At 46.4% G+C, this 18,635-nt stretch overlaps 1 protein-coding gene across 2 annotated transcripts; it reads left to right on the top strand.

Annotated features, from left to right (window-relative positions):
• Positions 1 to 912: 912 nt before the first annotated feature.
• Positions 913 to 14,079, top strand: Dyrk2 (dual specificity tyrosine phosphorylation regulated kinase 2). Of its 2 annotated transcripts, none has more exons than XM_028759095.1 (3): positions 913 to 1,095; positions 1,523 to 1,671; positions 8,537 to 14,079. In XM_028759095.1, exons 1-3 carry the CDS (start codon positions 1,047 to 1,049, stop codon positions 10,142 to 10,144), a joined length of 1,806 nt encoding a protein of 601 aa, XP_028614928.1. In that variant the 5' UTR covers positions 913 to 1,046; the 3' UTR covers positions 10,145 to 14,079. The 2 variants fall into 2 exon arrangements, with proteins under 2 accessions (XP_028614928.1, XP_028614929.1); XM_028759096.1 differs by lacking the exon at positions 913 to 1,095 and adding an exon at positions 2,415 to 2,475 and having other exon boundaries at positions 1,652 to 1,671.
• The last annotated feature ends 4,556 nt before the right edge of the window (positions 14,080 to 18,635 follow it).

Here is an 18,635-nt window from a genome sequence, read left to right as displayed (position 1 = left end):
AGCGACTGGAGGGCAGCGGTCACTCGGTGTCAGTGAATCAGGGAGGGCGTGCGTGGCCGAGATGGAGGTGGGAGGGCAGCCCCTTCCTTCGTCCATGCTTGGGTCACCAGGCTCAGCCGCAGTCCCTCCTCGGGGCCTGACTTTCCGAGGTGACCCTCATACAACTAAGTTCTCTCCATGATAAACTGGGGAGAGGGGCTTGGCTGGGCCACTGGGACAGGGACAGGGACAGGGGCCGGGGGCCGGGGATGGGGGGCGGCAGTATTGTCTGGGAGCAGCCATTAGGAGCGGTGTTTAGGGCCGTGATGGGAGAGGGAGGGGTCTCTGCAGCAATTTCGGGAGGAGGCCGGCCGCGGTAGGTTGCGCGGTAGTGCCGGGAGGGGCGTCGCAGGGACGAGGGGGGACCCGGGGAGAGGGCAGATGGCCGCAGGGGAGGCGCAGGGCGAGCCGGAGCCGCAGTTTTCCTGGGAGCGGAGGGCGGCTCTGCGGAAGATCGGAGGGGGTGGGACTCCCGGGGTGGCGGGTGGGGGTGGGGTGGCCGCCAGCCTGTGTGGCTGGGGCCGGGGGAGTCCGGGGCGGGGCCTCGGCGGGGGGGCGGGGCCGGCCTTGTCGAGCGCGAGCCGCGGGGGCGAGCGTGTGTGCGAGTGTGCGCGGACGCGCGCGGGCCCGGGAGGAGGCTCCCCCGAGCGTGTGGGTCCCGGCGGCCGCAGCCCGCTCCCCCGCGGCCCCGATGTGAGGGAATCGGGGAGGCCAGCGGTGCGGCAGGGGGAGGGCGAGGCATGTGCACGGGTCGGGGGGTCCAGCAGCCGCCCGAGGACGAGGGGGACGGCGGCGGCGAGGAGGAGAGCGGGGGGCTCGCGGCGGCGGGTCCGGGCCGAGGGGATGCAGCGGACTGCGTGTGTCTGGCTGTAGCGGGAGCGAGGCAGCGACCAGGCGCGGGGGACCCGCGTGAGGGGCGACCAGGAGGCGGCGGCGGCGGCGGCGAGGCGTAGCGGCGGGACCGGCGGCGAGGGCAGCACTGCCATGCACGTTCCTCTCCCGCGGCCATGTTAACCAGGAAACCTTCGGCCGCCGCTCCCGCCGCCTACCCGACCGGTAAGGGCCCCGGGACCCTGTTGGCGACGCGGGACGCGGGCTGAACACGTTGGTGCCCCGGGGGATCCCTGAACCCGGTGGGTTGAGCGAGCGGCATCCGGAGCGCGACCCCGCCGCTGCGCCCTCTCGGTGGCTCGCCCTCCCCTCCCCCGGCCGGGCGACGTGGGCTCCGGAGCTCCGGCCCGGCGCTGCTCCCCGCCGGGTCGCGAACTTAACTTTGCAGCTGGCGGGTGCGCGCCGGAGAGCCGCGTCCCGACCCCCCTCGTTTCCCGCACGCCGCCGGCTTTTCCCGGGCCGGGTGTCTCCTTCCATCTTCTCCCTGGAAGAGGGGGTTCGCTGCCCACCGGGGCGGGGGTGGGGGTCCTGGGTGGCTCTCTTTCCCCCCCACCCTGACCCTCTTTTGTCTCCTCCCGCGCGTGGCTCCCAGGCCGAGGAGGGGACACCGCCGTTCGCCAGCTTCAGGCTTCCCCGGGGATCGGCGCGGGGGCTCCCCGAAGCGGAGTGGGGACCGGCCCGCCCTCCCCCATCGCCCTGCCGCCTCTCCGGGCCAGCAACGCTGCCACTACAGCCCACACGGTGAGACCTGGCTTCGGGAGGGCGCCAGGCAGACCCCTGGCTCGTTGGGTTCCGACTGTGGGAAGAGAGGGCCGAATCTCCACGCCCCTGGCAGGGGCCTGTCCTCGACGCCGCCCTCTGCAACTTGGGCGAGCCCCGAGCTGCTGCCACAAAGGAGATTCGTGGCGTGGGCCCCTCGCTTCCCTCTGGAGCTCGCCCACCCCAGTGCTCCTTTTCCTGGGAACTTCCTCCTTGCGTCCCCCTCCCCGTTTTTTCATCTCTGCTTCCTAGAGCTCCCTTCCCCCGACCCGGTAAACATCTACTCCCAACCCCAGGGGTAGTGGATATTTATAGAAGCGTATGTGTTAGGGGACAGCTAGGCTACCCTGCCCGGAAAATCGATCCCCCAAAGAGCCTCCGAGGCCTGGCTTCAGCCAGCAGGGAGCACCCGCCAATTGTCCCCCGCTTGTGTAAGCATGTTTTATGAGAGCTACAGGTTTGAGCACAGCAGAAATTGTAATTAACACTAACAAAAATAAGAGCTACAGCAGTAGTTAAAACAAAACAATCCACTCCTGTAGGATTCTCAACGTGGATATTGCTCAGAAGGAGAGGGCCAGCTTTGCTTTGAGGGTGGCAGGGGAAGGGCACCTGACAAGGGCTGTGGTCCCTTGAGGCCCTGGGGAGAAGGAGAGCGGAGCCTGGGACTGCTGGCTGCAGAGACTGGCAAGCTGGATTCGGCTTAAGCATGTACCTTTCTTCAGCTCCCAGCGATGGCCTTTGGATGGTAACCATGAGCCTAGAAGAGGTGTGCGCATGCAGAAGGTGATGGTTTCAAAGGTCTTTTTCCCAAAGGCTCTCTGGGAGTGTGAGATGGTTTCTGTGTGAGGTTGCTTGCAGGACATAGGATTTCTGTTGCCAAGTGTAAGTTACTTGAAAGCACCACCCATGATTTGTGGCCGGCAGGAAGCTTCTCTGGGGGTCATGTGCGGCTGAAACTTGTTTATCACAGGAGATGAGAAGACAGACTTTAGACTTTAGTTGTGCTGGAGATGTACAAGAGAGGTAGACAATTTCATAGACAAATTTTGTTACTCTTTCTGTTTTTCTCCGTTAGTATATCCTAGGGGCTGAGGATTCATTATGCAGGGATTAACTCATCTGGGTTGTATTGTTGCTGGGAAAAAGAGCCTGCAGGTAGTAGGGACATTATTACCACAAGGGCATTCTAGAAAGAAACATCATTGGTTTTAGAGGTTTGGATTTTGTGTGTGTGTGTGTGTGTGTGTTTTGGCTGGTTTAGAATCATCTGACAGTTTGGAAAATACAGCATCCATCTCCCCCACCCCCCACCCCCATGTGTTGGTGTGATCGTGTTACCTGTTGTGAACTGGAAAAGGAATAACTCAGTTTGCATCTGATTCCCAATTTTTGTAAGGATGGTCTTTGCCAGATCAGAATGTCTTTGTGATTGAGATATGTCATGGAACTGGGAGAAGGAAAAGTTGCCACTAACTAAACAGCCTGTGCGGCACCAGAAAGAAAAAGACATGAAGGTGATTTCGGGATAGATGCCTTCGCTGTGCTGTAGGCTGTGTGTGACGTGGCTGTTTTTAACTGAAGGGTGAATTTCAGTTGCTCTGCATCCTTGGATGCTCTGTTTTGAAAGTGAAGCCTTGTGTTTCAAATATCATTAGTTTTGACTTGGTTTGTGTAACGTTACAGGTTTCCCAGCTCAGGGACATTAAGGAGCACAGAGTTTACCTGACTCCTTTGTGTGTTTCCTGAGGATGCAGACTCCACAGGTTAACTGAGCTGTCAGGAGTCCATAGACAACTCAAATATGTCTTATCGACTCACACGCCCTCTGAGTCTTCATTTAATGTACTACGTGGGACTACTAGTTGTGGGAACCAGTATTAGCGTTATAAGTACTGGAACCTTTGCAGATTTAGAGTCCCAGGTCTTCCATAGTTTTGGAAGTGTTTATGTGTTTGTTTCCGGAGCAACTACACCTGGGAGAAACTGTGGAGGAATGACTGAGGGAGAAAGGTTAGTAAAAAAAATGAACGGAGCAGGCCCGTCTTCTCCCTTAAACATGTGACAGGATTATGAACTTTGGAATTTTCCATGGTAGTTGGCTTTCTATTTTTTTGTATGACTTTTATTGTATACTATAGCAATTTAGTTTAGGTCAGCTTGTCCTAAAAGGAAAACCAATAAGTATCTCAATTCTCATTGACTTTTTTTTTTTAAATAATAATATATGGGAGATGATAAAATATTTGAAATCTTTTCATTTCTATAAATTCCAAGATATTGGTATATATCTTTATAATTTTTAGTATTTAAATTATTCATCAATGATTTTTTTTTCAACTCCACAATTTTATTCCCACGCAGCATTTCTAAGATGATTTGGGGAGGCTTTAAAACACCCAGAAGTCTTAGCATGAAGAGCATCTGTTGCTTGCCATTTTGGTATCGAAAGAGAATGATAAAGTGCCAGACTTCTTAGCCTGTTGTCTGATAAAATTTTCAGTACTAAAATATTGTGTCTTCCGAGGAGGGCTTTATGGGTCTCCACTTTAACGCATGCATTTGTGGAGAGTTAAACCGTTACCTTGGTTTCAGCTTATATTGTTAAATGTGACACATTGTGCTACCTTAGCAAATAGGGCCAACGCAAGCTGACTTCAAGAGTCTGAGGTGAGAGGGAAGAATTTTCAGTGTCCACATGTTTATGATCTGGTCCTGGCATATCTGGCCTTTCTGGGTGCCCCTCTGCCAAGCCCCTCATGTGTCAGTTTTGTGCATTTGATTTTGGTGGTGATTTCAGGTTCCTGCCCAAAAGTCTTCTTCTTACAGGAACCTTCAAGTAAATATACTTTAACTCCTGGAATGTGTAAGGCTCTTGGGTGTTGTTAAGATGTCTGCCTCAGGTACTTTTTAACCAGCTGTCCTTTGCCTCGGAGGCCCAGTGAGATCTTGTGACTTGAGCCTCTTGGGATATTCCCCAACTCCCTCAGTGTTGATTTCATGTTTTCTTTTGAAGATGCAAACACCATCGCTGAAGAGTGACTCCAAGAGACATTTCTTGATGTGTGTGTTTCTAGTCGGGAGATGTTCATTGAATTCCCACTGCGTACCTGAGTTTATGTTGCTGAGGACTTAAGAAAAATAAGAGGTGACCCTCTCCCTGTAATTTCTCAGCAGCCAGATAGATGGATGTAATTTTTGTCAAACCAGAGTGAAATGAAGCAGTGAGCACACTGTGCGGGGAGGGGGAGATTTAATAGATTAGAGGACATGAGAGTATGGGCTTTGAAGAATGAGTAGGAGTTTATCATCTGAACAGCAGAAAGGAGATTCAAGCCAGCATCTCAAAAGGACAGAGGTCATAGCTGTCACCTGCTCAGTCCTATACCAAGTACTTTGCACATGCAACCTCTTTAAGCTCCCCAATAGCCCTAATGAGGTAGCTTGGGACCTTTTCACACACAAGGACACTGCGGTTCAGAGAGATTAAGTAAACAGGCCGGAGTTACACAGTAACTGGGGGAGCTGCATTCACTTCATGTGTGAAAAATCTCTGGGCTCTTAGAAAACTGCCTCCATCCACAAGAGACGGTGTGAAAATGCACAGGATCCCTGGGTCTTGGGAGTTCAGCCTTGTTCCTCTGAGATGGATAGATCAGACTGGAAGGGTTCAGGCCAGATGTCTTCTTAGTGCATGCGTTGGCTGTGGCGGCGGCATGTAGCCATAAGCAGGAGCAAGAACAGTCTCAGACAGACAGTGTGTACATGCCAAGTCTAGAGACACCGTGGAGAAAGACTTGAAGAGCTTAGGCTATGAAGCAGAGTGGGTCTGAGTCTGCCTGCCTATCCATCCGCCTCAGTTGTCCCAGTGAAAAAACAAGCAGTAACACAGAGACATGCAACTCTTTGAAAGGGCACGAAGGACTGGACACAGGAGGCTTCACGATAGTTTGGGAAGGGCGAAGATCCTGAGAGGGTTTCCCAGGTGTACACTGTCAGGGACTCCCAGGTATTCAGCCAGATTGATTATTTGGAAATTGGAAAGAGAAGGTTTTTTTTTTTTTAAGCTTTCGTCATTGGTGTTTATTTGTTTATTTTAAAGTTGAAGATTATGATAACAAAACATTTGGCTTTATAAAGAAGAGTTAGGAGTTCGTTTGAGTTGCCTGTGGGAGCGGAAACTCATTAGCAACCTCAGTGGAAGGGCTTGAGTCCAGGGAGGCACGGGGTAGGCGTGTCTGCAAGAGGGGCAGAGTAGGCCCCAGCCAATGAGGGGTGCCCCTGACTTCCCAGCTGTGTTCGCCGTTGACTAGGAAATTATAGGAGTGAAAAAGCAAGAGAATGGAAGTCTGGACCCACGTGTCAGCAAGGGGACATGGTTCCTGCAAAAAAGATGCCAAGAGAAGGCAGCTGGAGGGAGAGAGAGATGGTGGACCAACTTATGGGCAACCTCTTTACTTCTGGCCACTAAAATATTTGAAAGAATTTTTTTTTGGATCATACACAAAGTAATTATAATAACCTGAACTGGAGTAAATTCTCGATGCTCAAGAAGTGTTATGGTGCTAGCAGTTTAGGAATCTTTAAAATCCCAAGGTTGGTGTTACCCTTAATGTGCTTAATGAGTCGTCTAGCATAGGTCTAGATGGTGGGGGCGTAGATCTGAAGTAATCTCCCTCTGGCCCTGAGGACACAGATTTTAAACCTCGAGTCCTTTTCACTCCTAGTGCTTTAAAAACTACAGAGGAAAGAGGGCCCCGAGATGAGCGCAGCTTTGAAAGAAAAACAGTGCACAAACTGGGCACAGTGGAGCAGGGCAGCGCCTAGCACTTTAGAGGCAGGAGGTGGAAGCATTGGTTTCCCCTACCCCCAAGGCTAGCATTTGTCAGCAAGTTCTCGGCTAACTCTGGGGGTCTTCAAAACCTGGGAAAGTGAAGGAAAGGCCAAACAAGTTTGCATTACCTTTATATATGTGCAAAGCTTTTCTGATGTATTTTATGGACTGCCTTGCTTTTGAAGTTGAAAAAGATACCAATTCTCTTAGTAGAACATAGTCACCTTGGAGTATCATCGATGGGTTCGATCTAAGAAATCTGCTGAAAGTCTCTCTGGGAAATAAAAGTCTCGATTCTGTAAAGGCATAGTCCAAAGTACTGGCTTCCTTCTGTCTTGGAAGTAAGCAAAGAGTCTCACTCCATAGATGGTCATGACGCTTGCTGTTTGTCAGTTAAAAAAAAAAAATGAAGATCATGATCTGCTAGTGTGGAAGGTCGGGATTTCATTTTCTTCATTTTATAGCCCAGCTGCTTCCAAACCATTTCTTGAATTACCACGCTACCCTACAGGGTGCGCCTGTTCTTTCAGGAGTATGAATAACCCAAAACAGAGGACTTAGCACCGAGGAAATACAACTCACGTTATTTACTGTAAATTCCCAGTGGGCAGCATTCCCAGCACTTTGTACCTTGTCCCTTCCTGATACTGGTTGCATGAGTGAGGGAGATTATGGTGACAAGTTGATTCTTTGAAGTCTCAAGTAAGAATCCAGCAGCAGGCTGCTTGAAGGAGATCCCAAGCCGACCCAGGCTGGGAAAAGGAGGGCTCTTCCTTTGCCTTGTCAAGTTTTGTTTAGATGAGATTATTCCAGGATGGCATGTGTGCCAGAAATAGAAATTGCTACTTTGTATTTTGTGTTAGTTACAGTTTTCTTTGCTGTGAGCAGATACCTGTCAAGAACCAATTTAAATGAGGAAGGGTTTATTTGGGCTGGCAATTTAAGAAGGGCTATACTGTCAGGGTGGTGACGCACATGGTGGCAGAAACCTGTGGCAGCTGGGTCACACTGCCTCTGCAGGTGTGGCGAGAAGAGCCTGATAGTGCTTGGATCACTTTGCTTATCTAGTCAAACCACAGCCTGTGGAAAAGTGCGACCACATACAGATATAGATGTTGGATCTTCCCACTTCAACCCAATCTAGAAGCTCTTTAAGGGACATGCGCAGAGGTTTGTCTCTTAGGTGATTCTAGATCCTGCGACAGTAGCAGTCTCAACAGCCTGTAGAAATCCATGCATGGGTACCAAGCTGCTGTGGACCAGAGGCCCCAAACTGAATGGCAGTTGCTCAGATTATAAAGTCACCAACACCCAGAAACTAAACAACAGGTTGGACATTTGCAAGGGTAACCAGGGCACACGTTTCTACATGAGACTGTCGATAGAAGCCTATTTTGTTTGTTGCTATGTGTGTTCTCCTAGGTCAGTTATAACTTCCAGGGAAGAAGGAAACACAGTGTGTTTTGGGATGAGGTCTAGGTACGTAAGACAGCACTGGACAAATGTGATTCCCCATCCTCATGTAAATAAAGAACGCCTAAGTGGAGTGTTGAAGACCCTGTGGACTGGGTGTGGGCAGCAGGATAGATGGTACTTGTTTGTGCTTTACCTATTTCATTTCCAGATCAGATATGGCTCAAAACACCCACCGTGTGCCAGGCCTGTTATTAAACAGTAGATACAGGATGGTAACACAAACACTTGATCCTTGCTCCAGGAAAATGTACTCCCAGGACCCGGCTACGTAGGGGTGGCATTCCCGGGGCTGTCCTATGTTTCCTAGCCCCGCCCAGTATACTGTCTTGCCTATAACCAGCTTAGGCATTCCCTCTGCTGGTGTATGTTCATGGGACAGCTTAGGGAGACATCGCTTTCCATTTAGTACAACCAGTTTGTGGCTGTTTGTAAAGATGGGACTGGGTTAAGGGGTGGGGGGAAGGACACCTTTCTAAACATCGTCCTTGGAGAGATGAGCCCCTTCCGTTCTGCTTATGCTTCTTGTCTGCATTCCAGATTGGCGGCGGTAAGCACACCATGAATGACCACCTCCACATCAGCAGCCACAGCCACGGACAGATCCAGGTTCAGCAACTGTTCGAGGATAACAGTAACAAAAGGACAGTGCTCACAACCCAACCGAATGGGCTTACCACGGTCGGCAAGACAGGCTTGCCTGTGGTGCCGGAGCGGCAGCTGGAGAGCATTCACAGACGGCAGGGGAGTTCCACCTCTCTGAAGTCCATGGAAAGCATGGGGAAGGTAAAAGCCACCCCCATGACACCCGAACAAGCGATGAAGCAATACATGCAAAAACTCACAGCCTTCGAACACCATGAGATTTTTAGCTACCCTGAAATCTACTTCCTGGGTCCAAACGCAAAGAAACGCCAAGGCATGACCGGTGGACCCAACAACGGCGGTTATGACGACGACCAGGGATCGTATGTGCAGGTGCCCCATGATCATGTGGCTTACAGGTATGAGGTCCTCAAGGTCATTGGGAAGGGGAGCTTTGGGCAGGTGGTCAAGGCCTATGACCACAAAGTCCACCAGCACGTGGCCCTGAAGATGGTGCGGAACGAAAAGCGCTTCCACCGGCAGGCGGCCGAGGAGATCCGAATCTTGGAACACCTACGAAAGCAGGACAAGGACAACACCATGAACGTCATCCACATGCTGGAGAACTTCACCTTCCGCAACCACATCTGCATGACGTTTGAGTTGTTGAGCATGAACCTCTATGAGCTCATCAAGAAGAATAAGTTCCAGGGCTTCAGCCTGCCTCTGGTGCGCAAGTTTGCCCACTCGATTCTGCAATGTCTGGATGCTTTGCACAAGAACAGAATAATCCACTGTGACCTTAAGCCCGAGAACATTTTGTTAAAGCAGCAGGGTCGAAGCAGTATTAAAGTGATTGACTTTGGCTCCAGTTGTTACGAGCACCAGCGCGTCTACACGTACATCCAGTCACGCTTTTACCGGGCTCCGGAAGTGATCCTGGGAGCCAGGTATGGCATGCCCATTGACATGTGGAGCCTGGGTTGCATCCTCGCGGAGCTCCTGACAGGTTACCCCCTCTTGCCTGGGGAGGATGAAGGGGACCAGCTGGCTTGTATGATCGAGCTCTTGGGCATGCCCTCTCAAAAACTCCTGGATGCTTCCAAACGAGCCAAAAATTTCGTGAGCTCCAAGGGTTACCCCCGATATTGCACTGTTACGACTCTTTCAGATGGCTCTGTGGTCCTCAACGGAGGCCGATCCCGGAGAGGGAAACTGAGGGGTCCGCCAGAGAGCAGAGAGTGGGGGAACGCACTGAAGGGATGTGATGATCCTCTTTTTCTTGACTTCTTAAAACAGTGTTTGGAGTGGGATCCCGCGGTCCGCATGACCCCGGGCCAGGCTTTGCGGCATCCGTGGCTTAGGAGGCGCTTGCCAAAGCCTCCAACCGGGGAGAAGACAGCGGTGAAGAGGGTCACAGAGAGTACTGGTGCTATCACCTCCATTTCCAAGTTACCTCCACCTTCCAGCTCAGCTTCCAAGCTGAGGACTAATTTGGCACAGATGACAGATGCCAATGGGAATATTCAGCAGAGGACAGTGTTGCCGAAACTCGTTAGCTGAGCTCCAGTCCCCCGATGCTGGCAATCTGAAAAACCGCGTTATAGCTGAGCCTTACTGGGTTGAAAAAAGTGTAGCTCAGACCTGTTTTTATTTGCTCAATAACTCGACTCATTTGTATCTTTTCAGCACTTGATGTAAGACTGTTTTGTTTTTATAAAATACATGGGGACAATGCTTTAAGTTTTTATACTTTCTGAAACCGTTTTTGTTTTTCTTCCTTGTGTTCTAAATGTACGATGAGCCTTACTGTATTTCGTGTGGCAGAGTAATCACATCGGTGGCAGGCCATTGATTCTTCATGACTGCCACACATTTACAGATTGGTCAAACACATTCACTCTGTTTTCATGGTTGGTCCTACTCCCCGGGGAGGTGGTCCCCAGAGGCCCTCCTTCTCTCTCCAGGCTCCAGGTTCACAGGGAAGCAGCTCGTCTTGCCTCCGTTTTCCATAAATTAATCTGGGTCAGAGTGGAGGAGGAAGAAGAGGGGGTCGGGGTGAAAATCTCTAAGGAAAACTGCACTTTCGAAATTTTCTTTTCTTTCCTCACCGTCTGTTTAAATGATTACAAGACAGGATTGCCCTGCTTTCAACTGCCCACTTAACATTCTGATGTCCTTAAGCCACCGAGCGTTTAATGGATAAGTGGAAACGGAGATGTGTGAATTCCTCCCCAGGCTCTGGGATGGTGGCTGGGCTTGTCATAATCAGGAAGCCTTCTGGTTACGGAATTGCTTTTGCACCTGATTTTAAGGACCCCCCCCCCCCACCATGTTCCCTGCTACCTTTTCTCTTGATCGTTCCTCTTCCACCACACACACCTGTTGCCCGCGTTTAGTTTGTCTTTTTTTCCTTCCGCTGTCCATCCCAGACCGCTAACAGACATTTCAGTTGCCATTACGTCTACAGTTTCGTACCCCAGTTTTCCAAAAGAACAGCGGCCTAGCTACCTAAAGGTGGGAGTTTCCATAGTTCCAAAGAAGACTTAGCCGACCCACTGCAGTCAGCTCGACCCTCAGCCTGGGGAAGCATCAACTCTTTCGTTAGAAAGAAAAGAGGTTGAAAAGGGAGGAGAAATTCCACTCCAAGTTAAATGGTCTGACTTATTCTCTGATTCACTAGAAGAGCCACAGGGAAAAAAAACAAAACAAAAACCGATTCCTCTGTTTAGTTGACTTTCTTTTGAATCGCACTGACTGTTTTTTGTGGGGAATGATGCTTTACCTGAGAGAGTAACTGAGAGTTAGGTAAAAGAATATTTTCTTCTCTGAATAATAATTATTTTCACAGTGAAAATTTCAGTATTTTATCACTAATGTATGAACGGTGATATATATCAATTTCAAGGCACGTGGAAAGAATTTTTTTAGTATGTGCAATTTAATAGAGAAAGATTTCTGCCTGTTTGGACAATAGGTTTTGGATAGTAAAAATTAGGATAAATAATCTTTTATATGCACAGATATTATTGTATTGCCTGTAAATCGATTTACAAGTACTTAAAGCATGGTCCCCAGTGAGGCCAAGAAAGTTTCCGGTTACTTTTTTTTTTTTTTAATTCTATGTTTTCTCTTACTTAAAAAAAAAGGAAAAAAAAAGAAAAAGAAACAAATAGAAAGTGTCATTTTGAATAAAACATTTTTTTTTATCTTGAGACTTTGCCAGTTGATGGCAAAAAACTAATGCTCAGGAATTATTTCAAATATTTGCCAAAAAAAATCAGTAATAAGATTAGCTTATTAGTAAGTTAGTAATATCGCTGTTTGCTTTACTATTTAAGGATGGCATTGATAAATTAATTTGCACCCCTGTACTTAGCGAGTATAGCTTATTTTCCCCTAGTCAAATTCTTTAGCGTATTATACACAGTTCTGTGTAATCTGTGAAGTGCAATAATATGTCAGTAAGTTACAAAAGGATGCTCATGTGACAGTGCCCCCAACCAGTGGCTTATAGGGCTTAAAAATTGTGTATTTATTTTTTAAAATTTGGCTTAAAAGCATAAGAAGTATCAAGAGTTTGGTCTGCGGACTTCGTAAAGCTATAAGACTCTTAACGATGGTTCTTGTCTTTAGGTCATTAAAATAAATTTTTGAAAATGGAAGCTATTTCCCTTTCCCAGGCCCCTTTCCTCTGTTCTCACTTGGTTGCCGCAGGAGCCTGAGCCTGGCGTTACGAACTCCCCTAGAATGTCACTATACTTGCAACAGTTTAGTAGTGGACTGAAATGGCTTGTCTTTCCCCCATCACACAAAACTGATTGCTTGTAGACGCCAGCAGGATATTGGTGATGAGCTTTCCCTATACATGGAACCAGAAACTTTAAAACCAACTATCATATGCTACAAGGCTTTTTCTGTTCCTTCTCTTTTTCCCAACTACAGTGAAATCTCCTTTATTCATAAAAACCGTCTCAGCATTTACTGGTAACCTCTGCTTTGAGGAGAATCCTATTTAATTATTGTGTCTCAAATGAAACTGTTGCCTCTTCATCATCTTAACCTAAATAAAGGGCTCTGATAGGCTACTAGGAGTTGGCTTGGAAACCGTCCTTGGTCTCACAGGTTACCATTGTCTGGGGATGTCTGAGCTGTTTTCAGATTTAGGAATAGCACAGTGTCGTCTTGTCTTTGGTTGCAGTCTCACTTGGCTCTGTTTCTTGCACTACTAGAGTGTTCTTAGCACAACCGTGGAACACGGAGGGATTCGAGGCAGCGTAGATTAACATTGTAGAGGAGAACTTGTGCCCTTAGTGTTAATAATGTGCCTTTTGTTCCGAATGCCATGTTACGGGGCATGCATTTTTTGGCCTCTTTAACTCTTTGAACGAGAGGTAGTAAAGATGGAGGCCACCTCTGCAAAGATAACATCTGTCTTAAATATCTAGATTTCTAGGCCTTAATAGAAACCATAAGGCGTGAATCGTCATCGGGCGCTGAGCAAGATAACTATTGGCTAGCTACACCAGGAATTCCAGGTTTAAGAGGTTAAAGATGGTCTTTGTTGTATCTTAACATCAGACTGATTTTTTAAATGATACTTTTTTTTGTTATGCTAACACTAGACAAAAAAAATCAACTGTATTTGTAAAAATTTACCTCAAACCATTTAATTTTATAGTGTGATTAATCCCAGGGCATTTGGTATGAACCAAAGTGCATTCCTTTTTTTATGTGCCTGGCTCTAGTGAGGATGGCCAGGGATTTTTACAATTTGGGTGCATGGCATTTAAGCCACTTTTAAACTTACTGGGTGGTGTGGAGCCCTGTCAGGTGACTCCCTCAGAATGTTGGAAAACCACTTTAGGCATCAGTAGCATTGGGCCATATTGGAAAATCTTAAAAGCGTGAATTATTTTAAAGAACATTCATTTTTGTAATTTTTTTCATCAAGACTATTTCTGGTAAGCAAATTTTTTTTTTAATAATTAAAAAAAATCAACTGATTCGGTTGGTAAAGGTTTTAATATTGCCCAACATAATGCTGTGGTAGCATTTGAAGAAAAACAAAACAAAAGTATTTGTGGACTCTCTGTTTTTAGGGGCTTGTACATCTCTCTGCTATGGACATATATACGATACATTGTAATTATATCAGGCTCAACTGCTGCAGTTTGTCTAGGCCGGGGCTGGGTTTTTAATCGAGCAACACCTTAGACACGTGACTGTATTAATGCTGCAACTGTATGTACTGAAAATATGTGAAACGGTTGAATGTGGACTGTGTATATATGTATGTACAGATTTCTGTGAGATGCTGCTGTTGCCACTTAACATGGAAAGTGTTCTAGTGGGGTTTGAATCCTAGTGGCCAGTTCTATGATACTGTATGCATTGTACAGCCGGAGGCAGAAGTAAGACTGTTTAGTGAATATTTGTTAAATTTTATTGTTGTGGCCAGAGATAATTTCAGAATAAAATTTTAATGTCCTACCTTACTTCTCACCCCTTTTCTAACTATAATCTCACCCTGTTTCTGGTATGATTATTCCTGGTTTGTTAAACCTGGGGAGACTTTAGCATGTCAGGTAGCTTGAGATGATAAAACCGTCCGTTGTTTCTTCACTATAAATATGCAGATTCCGAGGGTTTTTTGTTTTTTAAATGAGGTTTTAGGAAGAAACCCTGCTAAATCAGAGCTCTTGAGATAATTCTGTTTCTCTTTGGTAATTTCGTGTTAGTTTTTCTTTATATGGTGTCTGCTACATCCCATAGCATACTAGAGCTTCCAATCCTTTAATCCTTCAGGCTTGAGGGAAGCAGGGTGCTCAGGTCTTCCCTGATAGTCCTCATTCTTCACTGTGTACACTTTAGGTCAGTTATCTGAAGATGTTCTCGAGTCTACCTTTCCAGAAACATGCACGCTTTTGCTATTTTTATCGATGGTGTTCTCCATGGTTCACATTTTGGGGTTTTGGTGTCTCCTGACATGGTTGGGTCAGGAAATAAGGCTGCGACTAACTCAAGATGTGTCGAGCTAGCCCACTTAACATGAACTCTAGTTTAATTGCCTATGCCAATAAGCAAGGTAGTAAGTATGTCAGACATTGCAGGGACATAATACTGTAGATGAGCATTTGCCTCAAGGTGAGAACTACCTCACGCTTTTGTTTGCATATCTCCTGATACCAACAGCTGAAGAATTCCGTGGTTTCCGGTTTCCTGGCTTCCGGCTTCCGGTGCCTTATCCATAGTCCGTAGCATCTGCTGAAAGGAGGGAGCATGAGATTCGTAAGCCCAGCTTTTGTCTTCATGTACAGTGCAAAAGTCTTCAGACTTGCCTTGCTTGCTGCTTACTCCACATCCAGTGTAAAAACACAACACACAATCAATCAACCACAGAGTGGACCAAACCAGAGCGAAACCAATGAACATGGTGTGTATGAAAACTAAGGTCTGACTCAGGAAAGTCCAGCTTCCACTCCTCTTACCAAATCTAAGTTTGTTCTTAAGTCAATGAAGGCTATATTCTCTCTGAGTCTCTAGAACTGATTACCTTTTGGAATCAGCAAGTATAAAAACAAGTATTCAGAAATAAGGGACTTCAAAGCTGCTTTCAAACCAGCCTTAGAGAACGCCCCTTGTTAGCCCCTTGTTAGTGCTGACTCGGGTCTTTCTGAGGAGGGAGGGCTTCGCTTGCTATTCTGATTCCAGAAAGGACTTTAGAAGGGACCCGAAACCACGGGTATCTGTGGCTTTGCTTCGTCTCCTTTGTTTCTTCTAGTTTGAATTACACCTCTTTTCCTCCAGACTTAACACAAATAAACACTTGTCACCAGTGGTACGTAAGTCCCTCCCCAAAGAAAATTTGACTACTGTGCTGTGTATACATGAGAGAATTGTGTCTTCACCCAAAGTGGTTGGTTTATTTGGTTTCCCTTTGACTTAACGGATCGGCTGTGGTTGCATCCTTAGAAACTGTGAGGGAGACAGGAATGGCTTTTTTTTTTTCCTGCGTCTCAGGGAAGTTTAGTAAATCAAGACTGAGTGGTGGGTCTTCTGCAGCGTTAGCTGTGGTAAGGACTCGCAGAGATGCAATTGTATCATGTTTGGCAGAGTACTGAAGCATCTCTCCCTACAAAGGGGAGAAAGCTCCCTGCAGATTCCAGTGTCACACGAGTGTCCTTCATCCTCACATACTCCTCTGAGCTATAATTATCCCCGGCTGAGCCTGAGGAAAATGAAACGAATGATACCAAAGAGACTTTGTAAAAACAGAGGGAGAAGACTAGAAAGAAGGAAGCTTTGCTGGCTTCCAATTTCTGAGAATGTCTTTTCAGTTGAGAAACCACAAAAATATTGAAGACTAGAACATTTTAGTCTCTTTAGCTCTACCTGTAAATTTAGACGCAGCGGTACACACACCCCTTAATTCACAGAAGCGAGGCATGGGGTCATCTGTGGGGCGAGTCACGGTAGCCCTGTTCATTATTTCCTGTGGTCTTAAACTTTTTTTCCCCCTTTCTTACACTCGAATGTATGAAAATATTTTTGACACGTTAATTCTCGGGGGCCTAAAAGTTAAAATTTACTGGTTGTTAGCAGTAGATAAATCTCTTCAATTAAGATTTACTCAGGTTTTCTACTCTTTGCCTCCATATTTAAGTTGATATAGATTACTTCCCAGGGAGATATATATATATATATATATATATATATATATATATATATATATGGATACGTATATAGATATAGATATATATTTCAGATAGTTTTAAAATACCAAATTGTAAATAAACTAGTTTTTACAAACTAAAAAAAACGTGTCTTTCCTTGCTTTCTATAACAGGTTACTTATCTCCTACATTTGAGGAATTTTAAATATCGAGATCCATTTATTCACTGGTAGCAACAAAGTATTCTTTATAAAACCAAAGCCCATGAAATAGATCATTTAATAAAAATTTTAAGTTTTCGGTTGTTTTCGGGAACACTGTGTAACTGTTTATAAGCAGTTTATCTAGACTTTTAGTAAATAAGCATATGAATAAAATTTCATATGCTAATTTGTGATCCTTTTCCCCAGAAGGCATTACCTCACTTATTTCCCCCTTTCTTTAGGATTAGAATTACTGGGCTTTTGTCCTGATCATGCTTACATTTAAGAAGAAAGACACTGAAGTCATAGGATCCTTTTAACATCTGTTGCAGACCACATTCGTCTGCCAAGTCCTTACTGAATGCCTACATGTAAAGTTGGATCCCAGGCACTAGAAATAGAAAACGCTGAACAAAATAAACACAGATCCTGTCTTTGGGGAATTTTTAGATTGATCGAGAAGGCAAACATGATTGAATGAACAAAGAATGGCTAACCCAACCAAAGTGTGAAGGAGACACACATGGCAGTGAGCATGCGTAGGATGCAGATGGCAGCGAGCATGCGTAAGACGCAGCGGGCATGCTGTGTTGTATAGGTCATGGGCGGCTTCTCTAGGAAATAGCTTTTTTTCTGAGGAAGAGCAGGGTGGTGACATGAAGCTGAGCCAGCAGCCAAAGGATGGTCCCCGTGGAGCCCAGAGAGTGAGGAACTTGGTGTGACACGAAGCTGCTATGCTTGTGTGCCAGACCAGGCCAAGCAAGCCCTGTCTGTGGGTGATGTTCAAGGTTTTGTGTCCTTTGAAAATATTTTTGACACATTAATTCTCAGGGGACTAAAAGTTAAAATTCACTGATTGTTAGCAGTAGATAAATCCCTTCAATTAAGATTTCCTCAGGTTTTCTACCCTTTGCCTCCATATTTAAGTTAATATAGAAAGGAAGTGACTGAGGGAGTTTCAGGAGAAGAAAATGCCATAAGGAAATTGGCTCTCCTCGGCTGTCTGTAGAAGACTGAAGAACCGTCGATGAAGAAAGGCCACTTGTAAGGGTCCATAGGAAACGGCATGGGTGGAGGTGGGGCTAGGGGTGGCGGTATTTGAAGAAGATAGATGGGGATGCAGGATATGAAAATAGAATTAGCAGGTGTTGGCACGTGAGAAATCGCTGTAGCTATTTTGAGTTTGCTTCATGAACTCAAAGGCAATTGTGATACCCTGCTTGTTCAAAGGGAATCAAGGATGAATGTGTTTGGTTCAAGTGTGAAGTATGGCTGAACTAGACTTTGCTGAAGACTTGTGGAATCCTTTGAGTGAAGTCCCACTTACTCATCTTGAAGCAACTTTCAGCTATAAAGAGATCTTTGGACAGACACACACACACACACACACACACACACACAGACACACACAGGCGTAGGGTATGTTTGTAAAGGCCAGCTAAACCCAGTTCCCCCAACCAAACATAATCTCCCTGGCTAGACTGTTCTCCTACCCTTTGCTCCTCTCATAGAGATGGAGCATCTCAGAGATGGAAGGTAATATTCCTCTTCTACCTGCAGGGTCCATGTTTCCTGAGTATCTAAAGCTGTTGAGAACACTGACTGCTATATTTATATAAAGTAAGTTCGGAAAGAGATGACAAACCGCTAATGGTGAACGAGAACAACACAGAGAGGATGGATGATAGACTGATCGGGATCCGTACTTCGGCTGTTTGAAGCCATCATTGCAAAAATCAATGTGACTTGAACACAAGCCTTGCAAGTCTGTGAAAACTGACCTGATAACCAAGGCGGCTACATGTGAAGGGTGTTTAATGTGTAGAGCATGTATACCTGGGACATATGGGATGAATCAATGGCCCGGGTGGTATAGTATGAGATTCTACTCAGAGTGGCGTACAGTTTAAAAAAAATTTTAATAACTTATTTCTTAAATCTGTCATTTAATATTTTCAGACCGTCGTGGACATCCGGTAACTGAAATAATGGAAAGAGAAATTTCAGTTGAGGTCTGATAAAGGCACTTGAAAGGATAGAACATGGTAGTTGTACTTACTGCGCTTGGTTTATCAAAACAACAATAATAACGCGGGCCAGGAGGATTTTGTGTTGCTTTAGAAGCTCCTTTGTGTTGGTACTGAATAAACAGCTTCCAAGGAGGCGTTTCCAGCC

Source organism: Grammomys surdaster, unplaced genomic scaffold, assembly GCF_004785775.1.
Source record: "Grammomys surdaster isolate TR1022 unplaced genomic scaffold, NIH_TR_1.0 126271, whole genome shotgun sequence".
Lineage (NCBI taxonomy): Eukaryota > Metazoa > Chordata > Mammalia > Rodentia > Muridae > Grammomys > Grammomys surdaster.
This window is presented reverse-complemented; position numbering and strand designations above follow the sequence as displayed.